The sequence below is a fragment of the Neltuma alba genome, unplaced genomic scaffold, assembly GCF_004799145.2.
Source record: "Neltuma alba isolate B1F8T4 unplaced genomic scaffold, ASM479914v2 tig00012154_pilon, whole genome shotgun sequence".
Taxonomy (NCBI): domain Eukaryota; kingdom Viridiplantae; phylum Streptophyta; class Magnoliopsida; order Fabales; family Fabaceae; genus Neltuma; species Neltuma alba.
The window spans coordinates 50009-62140 of NW_021636702.1; the positions used below are offsets into that span (position 1 = coordinate 50009).

A 12132-nucleotide genomic window follows, 5' to 3' on the forward strand; every position below is an offset into this window, starting at 1 on the left:
CATGCTTTGGATTCTGTGGTCCAATATTTCATGGAGCGTGCAGTGTTACTTTTCCATTTATTTTTTTCTTTTTAAAATTCCTCAGTAGGTGGGTGCATACAAACAAAAAGAAGCCAATAATTCTCCAGATGAAAAAGCAGCTAATAAATACCATATAATGAATGTAATAAAAGAAACACCCACTTTTTATCCCCCCCTCCCCCACCCCCACCTAATTATAACTTTACAGTGGAAAAAAGAAAACAGAAGTTTACAGCAAAGCATGCTTCATGACTCAAAGTACGTTCACTAAGTTGTTTTAAAATTATAAATTACTCACAAACAAGGTACTGCTAAGTAATATTGATCATGGGGTTTGAAATCGTGCATTTATAAAATATAAATTGCATTCTTATTTGTTGGCAAAAATTTGCATTTTTATTTTTAAATGAGCCCTTACTATTTAGAGATAAAAAGAATACAAAATCAACGTTAGTCGGACTTTTATATGTATATGTTGCTCTCACAGGCACTTATGTTATTAATCATAATCTGTTGGCAAAAAACTGTTATTGATTATAATTATTAAAAGTTACAACTGAGCTTTTGTTGTGCAAGGAGGCTCGTTAGATTCGTGATTTAATAAATATTTTCCCGTTCTGCAGACAAATTTTTAAGGTTGAATTTGTATATTTATTATATAGATAAAACAGAGTGAGACACAATTGTGAAACGCCCCTTTATTGCATATGGGAGTATATATTAGCTCAGGAGATGATTGTCTGAAGTTGACAATTCAGGTGATAAAAACATACCCAAAAAATAAAAAAATCATAAGAATCCATGGGTGCTAACTTCAGAGAATCCATGCCAGCAGGCCCGATACGAAAATATTTTCCTTATCATTACGCTGCATTTGTAAGAATTTTTTCCAGGAAAATTAGTTTAAAAAAAATCCTATTTTAAAAATTTAATTGATTAAAAAGATCTGAATTTGAGTACACGTAAGTATGATTCGTGAGTGTAATATATCTTCTGCTGTGTATGCAAATGACTTTTATATTATGATTGTTGTACATCAGCGGAAGATGTGTTGCACACAGCAGAAGATATATTGTACTCACGAATCATGGTTGTACTTACTCAAATTCAGGTCCTTTAGTCAATTAAATTTTTAAATAGAAATTTTTTCCTAATTTTTTCATTTTTTTTAATAAATTTGATCTAATACTTAACATAGCAAGTACTGCTACATAATAAATTGTGCGGTTAAAAGAAATTTAATAAATTGAATGACATGATCTATTACAATGATTCATATCTAACATTATCTTACATATTACTTTATAATTTAATAAAATTAGTTTAAAAAATAATAAATACAAGAAATAAATTAGATTAAATCACTGGAGGAGTAATTTTTCCAGTACTTACATTAAGTTCATAATATTTATTATGTCGTATTCTCTAATTACATATGACTGAATGTCTTATATTTGAAATATTAACATGTAATAATAGTTGATTATAACTCCACGTGAAATAAAAAAAAACACAGGTATGTGATCAGAGAACTTAATATAATAAATTCACCTAGTTATAAAGGGATCTAATATATAAATGAATAAAAATTTTCTTTTTTTTCCTTCTTTTTTTAAATTCAATTTTAAAATCTGAAGGGAAAATAAAAATGAATGATAGGGACCAAAAAAAGAGGGAGAAAGCCGGGAAAGCAGGCCTGCCAGAACTGTGGCCGATGCTGGTTAATATACGTTCAACTTTAACATTCATTGGAAAATAATACTAAGCTTTAGTCCTTTATCTTTTAATACCAAAACAGTTAAACTTTTAAGCAAATCCCTGTGACGATGACTAATGAACAGTAAGTACCTCCAGATAAGAAATTATTTATTACAATCATATCTCATAAAATATTATTATCACCTATTTTCTTTTTAAGATTTAATTGCTGATATAACAAAATATTTTCAGCTTATTCCACTCTACTGCTTCTAGGTAGGGCTGTTCACGGGACGGATCGGGACCGGGACAGGCCTGTCCCGGTTTCGTCCCGATGAACAGTAACGGGACAGATTTTCTGTCCCGTGTCCCGGTCCCGGTCAGGACGGGATGGATCCGGGACGGGACCGGGACGTCCCGAACAATTTTTTTAATTTTTTTAATTTTTTTTAATTTTTTTTAATTTTTTTAATAAAATCTGAGTTTTTTAATTATATTTTTTTGGGCTTAAACCTTATAAAAAACATCTTTTATTTTTTTATTTGTTTGGGCACTTTTAAACAAAAGCTCAAAATATTACATATAATAATCATTAAAAACTCTAAACAAAAGCTTTTAATACAATAAAAACTTACTAAAAATTATAATAATCAATAATCTCAAATCATTAACAAATATAAAAACTCTAAATAAATATATCTATAGTTCCATACAATAGTCTCAAATCTTAAAAAAACATGAAAAAAATGATATTATATAAATAGGATAAAAAATAAAAAAAAAAAGAACCGGGACGGGACCGTCCCGTGTCCCGTCCCGTCCCAATAAGACCGGGACCGAAACGGGCCGACCGGGACGGGTCGGCCTTGAACACCCCTACTTCTAGGCCTGTTTGAAACAATTTATAAGTAGTTTTTTAATAGTAATTTATGGAATATGAGACAAATATAAAATTTTTTTATCTCGATTTACGTAAAATATAATTCTAGGGGAATTCTTAAGCCTTTCCAAACAGGCTCAAATATCAATATAACCAACCATATTCTAAATTATATATTTGCTGTTAATTTAAGTCCAACAACTCATTTAGTAATTTTTTTTTTGGTTCAATGAATCCCCAAAAGCATCGAGATAACAATAATGGGGATATTTGATTGCTTATTGGTTGGCGCGTTATTGAAAATCTTAAGATGATTATAATGATTATTAACTTGCAGTAACAAAAGATAAATAAAAATATAATAGTTTATGAAGTAGAAAATAAAATAGGGAAAAGAAAAAGGCCAGCGTTGATGTGATGCCAGTCAAAGTGTCAAAATTGGGACAGAATTTCCTTCACGGTTTCACTTTTCGTTGAAATAATTTTATCTTCTTCTTTTTTTAAAAAAAATAATTTTTCACCTAAATTTTCATTTCCAATAAGCAAGCGGGTCTATCTTTCCCCATCGGACTAGAGCAAAAGGACACTGCAGTTTCTTTCTGTATTCCCCACTACCTTCGTCACTGCCAGAAACAACCCAAGACAATGTGTGAGTTTCAGGCACGCACATTGCTCCATTCTCGATTTCTCTCCTCCTCCTTCCCATAACAATGGCTTTGTCCCATCATTATCATCTTCTCAAGGAAGCATTATCTTCACTCGCTCTCTTCTGGGCTGGTCTTCCGTAGTCGCAAAAGGTTAGGGGGTCTTCCTGATCTTTTCACTTATATTGCTTGAATCTACTTTGTTCTTTAAGTTCTTAACTTCTTCTCTCATTTTTTCTGCTTATTTTCTTCTTCTTATTGTTGCATCTGAAAGATCGGCTACTTCATTGCCAGTTAGTTACCCTTCTCTTGTTTTTCTTGTTTATTAATCTGATCTGGGCGTAGAAAGTGCTTTCCTTTTTATTCCTGCTTCGCTAGTTTTTCTCATCTTACCGTTATCCTACATGAGTAGGATCTTCATTTAAAACTCACACAATTTTAGTATCTTTTCTCCTTGGAGCTTAATATATTGGGGTTGGGACTCCATTGCTTCTATTTTTTTCCCTGCCAAAAAAAGGAAACTTACAATTGAAAAGAAGTGAATCAGATACGAAGTTTAATGTGTTCGGAACCAGAGTTGCGAGGTTTCTATGTTTGTTAAAGTCTAGGTGGGAAATTCAGAACCAGCACGTGGCTCCATAGTTCAGATCTCATCTTGGCCAAATGATCTGAAGGTAGCTTTGCTTTCATCCACATGAAAGATCCTGGCTTGTTAGAACTTTCAGTGCGCAATGAACAAGAGAGTACGTTTATTCGAGATGAGACCAATAGCTAAACAATTTCTTTAGGACACAGGGAAGAGAGTGAAGACTGAAGAGACAAAGAGTAAATAAGATTTGTGTTACAATAGCTTAAATGTGAACTAATCTGCTAGTGGTTTGGACTGAACATTGCCAAATTCCCGAGCTATTGCGAGCATCATGTATTGTAGTCTGAAGAGGGAAGAAAAAATAAGCAGCGCATGGCAGGATCTGTAAAGCTGATTACTTCTGCATAAATGCTGATGAGTTTGTTGCTTCTTTACGAGGATTTTCTTCTTGTCCTGAGGGGTTTTGATTTAACATTCTAATGTTTTGTCTTAGGCATAACTAGGTAGCAGATGTCTGAAATGCATGTTCTGGGTTCATGGGAACAAATACTGAATATGTTAGAGGCTTGGCATGATTGGTTACACCTTTTATGGCTCCTGTTGATTATACTTTCCTTTGGATGTCACAAGTAGCTCGACAAACCAGAAAAAATTAAAGGTTCCCCTTTTCTTTTGTCAGCTATAATATCTGACTATCGCCACAAGACTTCTTGGCTACCTCATCCCAGAACATGTAATAAGTTTTTCCTGGTATAAATAATCTTCATTTATTATAGCGTACGATCTCCATTTCAAATCCGTGCCTTTGGCCATCAGAACATAACTCTGGTGTTATATTAGAACAATCATGAAACTAGATGAACTACCATACCTATCGACATTTTCTTGATCCAATCAAACATTGGAACTGGGCCCATGCTACTTTTCAACAAGCAGGTGTCAGATATTATTTGTGTTGTATTACAATACATCATTACGAGTGTTGAAAAAACATTCCTTCTAGTATCTTCCAATTTTAATGTGGTCTTGATATATGCAGGTTATAGACAGCTATTGAGTGCTTCTTGGGTTCACTCTTAACATGAAATTGAGATTCAACGGTAGCTGGCCTTCGGCAGTGCGTCTTCGTCTCAAAGACAAATCAGCCACTCGTTTTTGCTTATTTCCAAAAGTGAAATCAGCTGGCAACAATCCTGGGAATTCACCTGTCTATCTTAATGTGTATGATTTGACAACAGTAAATGGCTACATGTATTGGGCAGGTCTTGGTATTTTTCACACTGGGGTTGAAGGTCAGTTGAAAGTCGAAACATAATGCCTGCTCTCACATGTTTAACCTTATTTGTTTATTTTAAGTATTTTATTAAGGTTTTCTAGTGAAAATTCTGAGGAATTACTTCATTGCCTGCACCTTATATCTATATCTTAAAGGGAAGTAGTGATAATGGTACTACGTGTAACTTTTGTAGCTCAGAACATAAATTACGATAGCCTCAACACCAGTTACTTCTGAAAGATTTTGACCCACTTGGCCAAACTCAATATAGTCATGCGTTTTTGCACAATTTGAGATAACAGAATAATTTATAATACTCTCTTCTGCGTTGGATGAATCTGAATCCTATGAATGTAACTTGATATATCGCAACTATACATACCTACAGTTCATGGAGTTGAATATGCCTTTGGAGCCCATGATTATCCGACAAGCGGTGTCTTTGAAGTTGAACCTCGGCAATGTCCTGGCTTTAAGTTTAGGAAGTCAATATTCATGGGAACAACAAGCTTGGATCCTCTCCAGGTTAGAGAGTTCATGGAGCGTCAATCAGCAAAGTACAATGGTGATACCTATCACTTGATTGTGAAGAACTGCAACCATTTTTGTGAGGATATGTGCCTTAAGCTGACAGGAAATACGATACCAAAATGGGTCAATCGTCTGGCAAGAATAGGTATATGATGTATTCTCTTGCCTAACATGGACCAGAACTCAGTTCTTCTTGAACCCGTTTGCAAGTAACAAGCAAGCGGAACTAAGAATTTCCCAATTGTATTATGTCCATGTTGCATATGTTGCCCTTGGCTAATGTCAGTTACAGATAACACTTTCACCAAAAACTAGTTTTTTCCCCCCTACTGTTTTTTTGCTGGCATTTTCTACTATTGAAATATTTGAAAATACTTACAGGCTCATATAGTCATATTTTCATGTCATTGAAAAATTTAGAACAAAACTAGGATGCAATGCCATAGTTTACAATCAGCTTCTTCGGCTCAATTATAACAGCAAACGTAGTAAGGAACTGCAAAAAAGTTTTTCCTGAACCATTTTACGCAGATGTTACATTTACTTCATGTCCAATTAGATGTTACCTTTACTTTGTGCTCATTTAGTGTCCAATTTAGCATATTTCACCTACTTGGCAGAAGCCTGGGCATTAGGAGAAATTTTTTGTTAGGTTCAAATGCCCCGACTTATTTCCTTCAGTTACCTTACCTCAGTCTCATCTCTTCATGCATTCCTTGTAGGTTCCTTGTGTAATTGCATACTCCCTGATGCTCTTAAAACATCCACTGTTCGACATGATTCAAACTTTCAAGGAGGCGATAGTGAAAAGAAGAGACTGCGAACTGCCTTCAGTTGCTTGTCATCAATCTCGGTGCCTCAGAGGGAGGTATCGATGTCTTCCTTATTCTTACACTCTCACTATAAAGGTTGCCTGCCTCCGTGGGAGTTGAAGAGGTCTAGAAAGGGCTCACTGAAGGAAAGATGAGGAGACTTGTCTTGTATCTCTGTAACTGTCTTGCGGGTAATCTTCATTCATGAATAACTGGAAAAGAAGTCACTGGCTTTCAGTGATCTATGATCTCCAGGAGTGCAAAATTTTCTTTCCTCATTTGTATTTGAATATCCAAGATCATAGGGCTTTGCTGTTTTCTTTTTCTTCCCTTGTGTCCTTCTGTTTTCTGGTTATTGCTTGTAATCTTTGGCTGTAAATTAACATTCAGATATATATATTGGTCTACAAACTCAATTTCATGGGTGGAGAAAACATAAAGCAGACAGATCATCTAGCTCATTTAGAAAGGGATCTGGATCTTCTCATGTTATGTGATTCACAAATGAGAATGGGACAAGGTGAACGGCTATTTATGTATCAATCTCTGAGTGGGTCAAATCAATGAAGGCAGAGTCACATGAATGGATTAAGAAGTGTCCACAAATGAAAGAAATCAGAAAAAGGTGGCCGCTAGATTCAGGAGTTTCATTGAATTTCTGAGCTTAATGTTAAGTTGAATGTCGCTTGATAAATGTTTAGCAAACCAAAAAAGATTAGAAATATTGGTTTTCCAGATGTTAACGTGGTACGACTGGAAAGAAGACAATCTTGGTCTCCGAGCCACGAAGTATTTTTCTAAGATGTACCTGCTGGAAATATTGGTTTTCCAGATGTTAACGTGGTACTCTCAGTCCTAAATATAAAGTAATTATATACACTAGTATAAGGGTCTTATATTTAGGATCGGAGGAGTATTATGACTGGAAAGAAGACAGTCTTGGTCTCCAAGTGACGATGTATTTTTCTAAGATGTACCTGCTGCTGTCTGAAATTTTTTATCAAGTCCTAAAATAGAAATAGTGAGTAGTGACTGGCGAGTGAGAATATAATTTCATAATAATCAGTATTTTTGAAAATTTTTAATCACGACTATAAAATTTAAAATCAAGTTGAGAGGACGAGGATATATGTAACAGTGAAGATATTTATCTTTGGAAAAATAAAGAGGCATCGGGGTCCAAGTGTTGGGCCGGGCTGCCACCTAGACGGGATCGTATTTGTGACTGGGTGGGCCTGTGATGCCCAATACGGAATCTGTATCTATGACGTTCAATTATTTTTCATCTTTGGGATCCAAAATTTGATTACCGATTAACGAAATAAACCCGATCTCTGGTGGTTGAAGACCCCTGAGAAACTCCCCAGTCTTTGACTCGGGACTCACAGCTGCGAAAACCCAAGACTGCTCGCAATGGCGAAGCTGGTCGTCTTCCTCACCCTCATTTCGCTCCTCCCACTCCTCTGCAACTCTTTCTCTGCCGATAAGCCCTCAGATCGCCACATCCTTGTGTTGCTCGATGACTTCGCCATCAAATCGTCGCACTCATTGTTCTTCAAGTCTCTCCAGTCCCGTGGATTCGATCTCGATTTCAAGCTCGCTGACGACCCGAAGATTTCGCTCCAGAGATACGGCCAGTATCTGTATGATGGCTTAATTCTGTTCTGCCCCACGATCGAACGTAAAGTTTTGTCCCTTTTTTCTCCTGGAAGCTGTAATTTTTGGAGTTTTAAAGATCTAAATTTCTGTTGCTAATTTGGATAATGGGACTCGAGGAAGTGAACTTTTTTTAAGCTTGTTTGTAAAATTTAATTGGTGACACATGAATGAAACTTGTGGTTCTTGCATATTTTCGTTAAAGCGTGTAGTTTACTGTACGACTACATTATACTTCATTTCCTAAGCAATTAACTAGGTATGGGCTTTAAATAGAATGTATTGAGGTAAAGTGTAAACTTGGAGTCGTTTTGGGTGACTTATAACACTATCTTTTGTATGTGAAAACTTATTTTTACGTGCGGTTTCATACGAGAAAATATATTTATACTCATTTAGGGGAAACCTGTACTCATTTTGCTGATATTAACGACCTTTTTACAACTATGCAGGTTTTGGAGGATCCATTGATGCAGCTGCTATTTTGGATTTTGTTGATTCTGGCCATGATTTAATAGTTGCAGCTGATAGTAATGCATCTGATTTAATCCGAGAAATTGCCAATGAATGTGGAGTAGACTTTGATGAGGTACCTGCATTAGCTATAAATGGTTTGAATTTGTTTGGCCTATAGATGATATTTCTTCTAACGAGGCTCACAGCTGTCTGTTCTGCACCTATCATCTGATGTTATGTGTGTGCTTTGATGCGTGTATTTGTATCATTGCTTCATAGGCAGTGTAACCTTACTTTCTGCTTCTCTATATCTATATGTACCCAGGATCCTGCGGCTTTGGTTGTGGATCATACTGGTTATGCAGTCGCTTCTACTGAAGGAGACCATACACTGATTGCTGCTGACGATTTCATTAAGTCTGACGTGATTCTGGGAAGCAAAAAAATTGAGGCAAGTGCCACTTTGATTGACTCATTACTTGCGTTATGCACAATAATGCTCAAGAGTTAAGCAATTAACATATGTGAGTAATAAATTGGCAGTTGATAATTGTGATTAATTGTTAGCACCAACGTCTGAGCCAATGAAGCTCTCTCTTTTTCATTCTTTCCCCCTTAGCGGGTTAATATTGGAATTTTGCAAACAGGATTTATGTGTTTTTTGTGTGGGAATTATTTTTCTGCTCGTTAGCACTAAATGAAACTGTAGATTACTGGAATATGCTCACTGTACAGTACATCCTTCTTTTCTTATCATTTTTTGGATAAACATGTAACAGGCTCCAGTTCTGTTTCGGGGGATTGGTCACTCATTGAATCCCTCCAATAGCCTGGTAAGGTGCCTTTATCTCTATTGCTATGCCGACTTTAATTGTGGAAACTGTCTATATGCTTCTATACCGAAGTTGCCTGATCTCTGGTTACTTGTTGATATATCCATTTTGTTTCTGACTTCAGGTGTTGAAAGTTCTCTCGGCATCTCCATCAGCCTATTCTGCTAATCCAAAATCTAAGTTGACAAGTCCTCCATCACTCACTGGGTCTTCTATCTCTTTAGTTTCTGTTGTCCAGGTGAGTCAATAGTTCCCCCCCCCCCCCAAACTATCCTCTCTTGTGGTTGTCATTGATCATGTTCTTCCTTGTCTATTACTGTCTGCATATGTTAAGTTTGTGTTTTGGTCGTTTATGATCTTTCTTATCTATTTGTCTTTTGTATTATACATTCCTGCAGACATAACCAAAAAATTTGAAGGAAATCATAAGATATAACCAACCTTTCCTGGTTGTTCTTTGTTGAATACTATGGCGGTTTATACTTAACAATTCATTGCTTGCTCTTGATATGTGGTTTGCAAAGGGTAAATTCTAATCATATCATTAACTGTCCTTATTCTCATTTGTCCTTTTGCAGGCAAGAAATAATGCTCGGATATTGATCTCTGGCTCATTAAGCATGTTCAGCAATCGGTATGAAAGGAGTAACTTGCTGATCATGGTCTTTTAAAGTGTAAGGTAAATTCTCATGACATAATCTCTGTTTTGCTCTTCAGATTTTTCAGATCTGGTGTGCAAAAGGCTGGGAGTCCAACAAAGTGAGTAAACAGTCTTCTCTCTTTACACATTACCACAAGTTTCTTGTTGACAATTTGCATAATACTTTTACAATCAACTTTTAGTGACGTATTTTGCAATCATGGTGAACGATTTTTTTTATTTTTTTTCCGTTGGATCAGACATGACAAGTCAGGTAATGAACAGTTTTTGACTGAACTGAGCAAATGGATTTTCCATGAAAGAGGTCATCTCAAGGTAAGGAAAAACAATCTTCCAACACTGTTTATTACGATCTATGTTAGTCTTCTTATTGTTAACTAGCATGTTTTCTGCTTCATGTATTGACATAAAGGCGGTGAATGTACAACACCACAAAGTTGGGGAAGTAGAAGAACCAGCCATTTACAGGATCAATGATGATTTGGTAATTTAATTATTACTTAAACGCTGATCTATGTAATGTTTGCTAAAGTTGGAACATTAATGTTCATTGCGGCTCACATCTCAAATCCTTTTGAAGGAATACTCTGTTGAGATTTATGAATGGTCTGGAACAAGCTGGGAACCTTATGTAGCTGATGATGTTCAAGTCCAATTTTACATGATGAGCCCCTATGTCTTGAAGACTTTATCAAATGACAGCAAGGTCCCTTCTGAAGATCTTTTTTCAGTACTGTTGTATTCTTCTGTAATGAACTCTTGAATGCAATACTCTATTATTTATTCTTTCAGGGTCGTTATTTCACATCATTTAAAGTTCCAGATGTCTACGGGGTTTTCCAATTCAAAGTTGAGTACCAAAGACTTGGATATACAAGCTTATCTCTATCAAAGCAGGTAATTGAACCCTCTGAATCTTAATTGTCAAGAACTAAATCTACATCTTCATATATGTTGACGTCTTGGATACCTAGCTATGTTATAGTTAACGGTGGATGTTTTGTTTAGTAAGGACTGGATCAGTTAAACCAGTCATATCAATAGCTGAAGAGAAATTCGTTACAAGATCAAATTGACCCTAGCCATTTGCAAGCTTTAGTTGTGAAATTACTAACGTTTATTGTCATCATTCATTAGAATCAAAATATTAGCTGTATTTGTGAAGGCTATGTTTACAGGGAGGAGCAGGTGGACCTACGTCCCTTGCATGACAATATGTTGACCGATTGATCACTATTGGAGTTCCTTCTCAAGAAATTTGAGTGCTAGGATGAGAGTTATCCATGATTTTTCTAGTATTCAATAGGATAGGTGAAAACTGAGTCTTCTGATAAATGTCTGGTTGTTGAATGTGTTGCCATGGCTACTGTTTGTAGCCATAATGTACGTTCGATATTGTTGAGATTACTGAATGAAACATGGGATTCATCTTTGAATTTTGTGGGCAGATTCCTGTCCGTCCCTTCAGACACAATGAATACGAAAGATTTATACCGGCAGCTTATCCCTATTATGGAGCAGCATTTTCAATGGTGAGTATCTCTCTCTCTCTCTCTCTCTCTCATGGAGCTTGATTTTATAGTACATTATGGGGTTGCTATTGCGGGTTGAAGTTTTGTGATTTTGACCATATCAATTGGTGATCTGTTTTCTAATGAATCTTATAGATTTTTCTCAATGGTTTTTATGTAACATATAATTTTGGATACTGTGTTACAGATGGCAGGTTTCTTCGTCTTCACTGTTGTCCATCTTTACAGCAAGCCGACGTAAACCTTTTTTCATCAAGTTATTACATCCTTATTAATGTCAAACCTAACTTGTGAGATTGAAAATTTTGAGTAGGCCATGGTATGAGCAGATGCTTTATATCTATTATAGATGCATTACTCTTTCCTTAGTTTGGTCATATTAGCTAGCAAGTGAACTATTTCTGTTTTATTACAAGCATCACCATTTAACATATCTCAATATATCTGAAAAACACGATTAGCTTCCACCTCTGTCATGGGTAGGCTACAAAGTCAAATCTCTATTTGAATTTAGATCTTTTTACTATAAAATTCTTATTTATA

The 12132-nt window shown here is 35.7% G+C and overlaps 2 protein-coding genes across 2 annotated transcripts; both read left to right on the forward strand.

Annotated features, from left to right (window-relative positions):
• Positions 1 to 3182: 3182 nt before the first annotated feature.
• LOC114723804 (deSI-like protein At4g17486) lies at positions 3183 to 6872 on the forward strand. Its single transcript, XM_028910043.1, has 4 exons — positions 3183 to 3396; positions 4872 to 5124; positions 5497 to 5784; positions 6362 to 6872. The coding sequence occupies exons 2-4, from the start codon at positions 4914 to 4916 to the stop codon at positions 6604 to 6606; spliced, it is 744 nt and encodes a 247-aa protein (XP_028765876.1). The 5' UTR covers positions 3183 to 3396; positions 4872 to 4913; the 3' UTR covers positions 6607 to 6872.
• Positions 6873 to 7794: 922 nt separating this feature from the next.
• On the forward strand, positions 7795 to 12020 carry LOC114723757 (dolichyl-diphosphooligosaccharide--protein glycosyltransferase 48 kDa subunit). The gene is made up of 13 exons (XM_028909989.1): positions 7795 to 8132; positions 8560 to 8696; positions 8889 to 9014; positions 9343 to 9396; positions 9521 to 9634; positions 9975 to 10030; positions 10114 to 10155; positions 10297 to 10372; positions 10470 to 10541; positions 10638 to 10763; positions 10850 to 10954; positions 11506 to 11589; positions 11777 to 12020. The coding sequence occupies exons 1-13, from the start codon at positions 7865 to 7867 to the stop codon at positions 11828 to 11830; spliced, it is 1314 nt and encodes a 437-aa protein (XP_028765822.1). The 5' UTR covers positions 7795 to 7864; the 3' UTR covers positions 11831 to 12020.
• Positions 12021 to 12132: the final 112 nt, after the last annotated feature.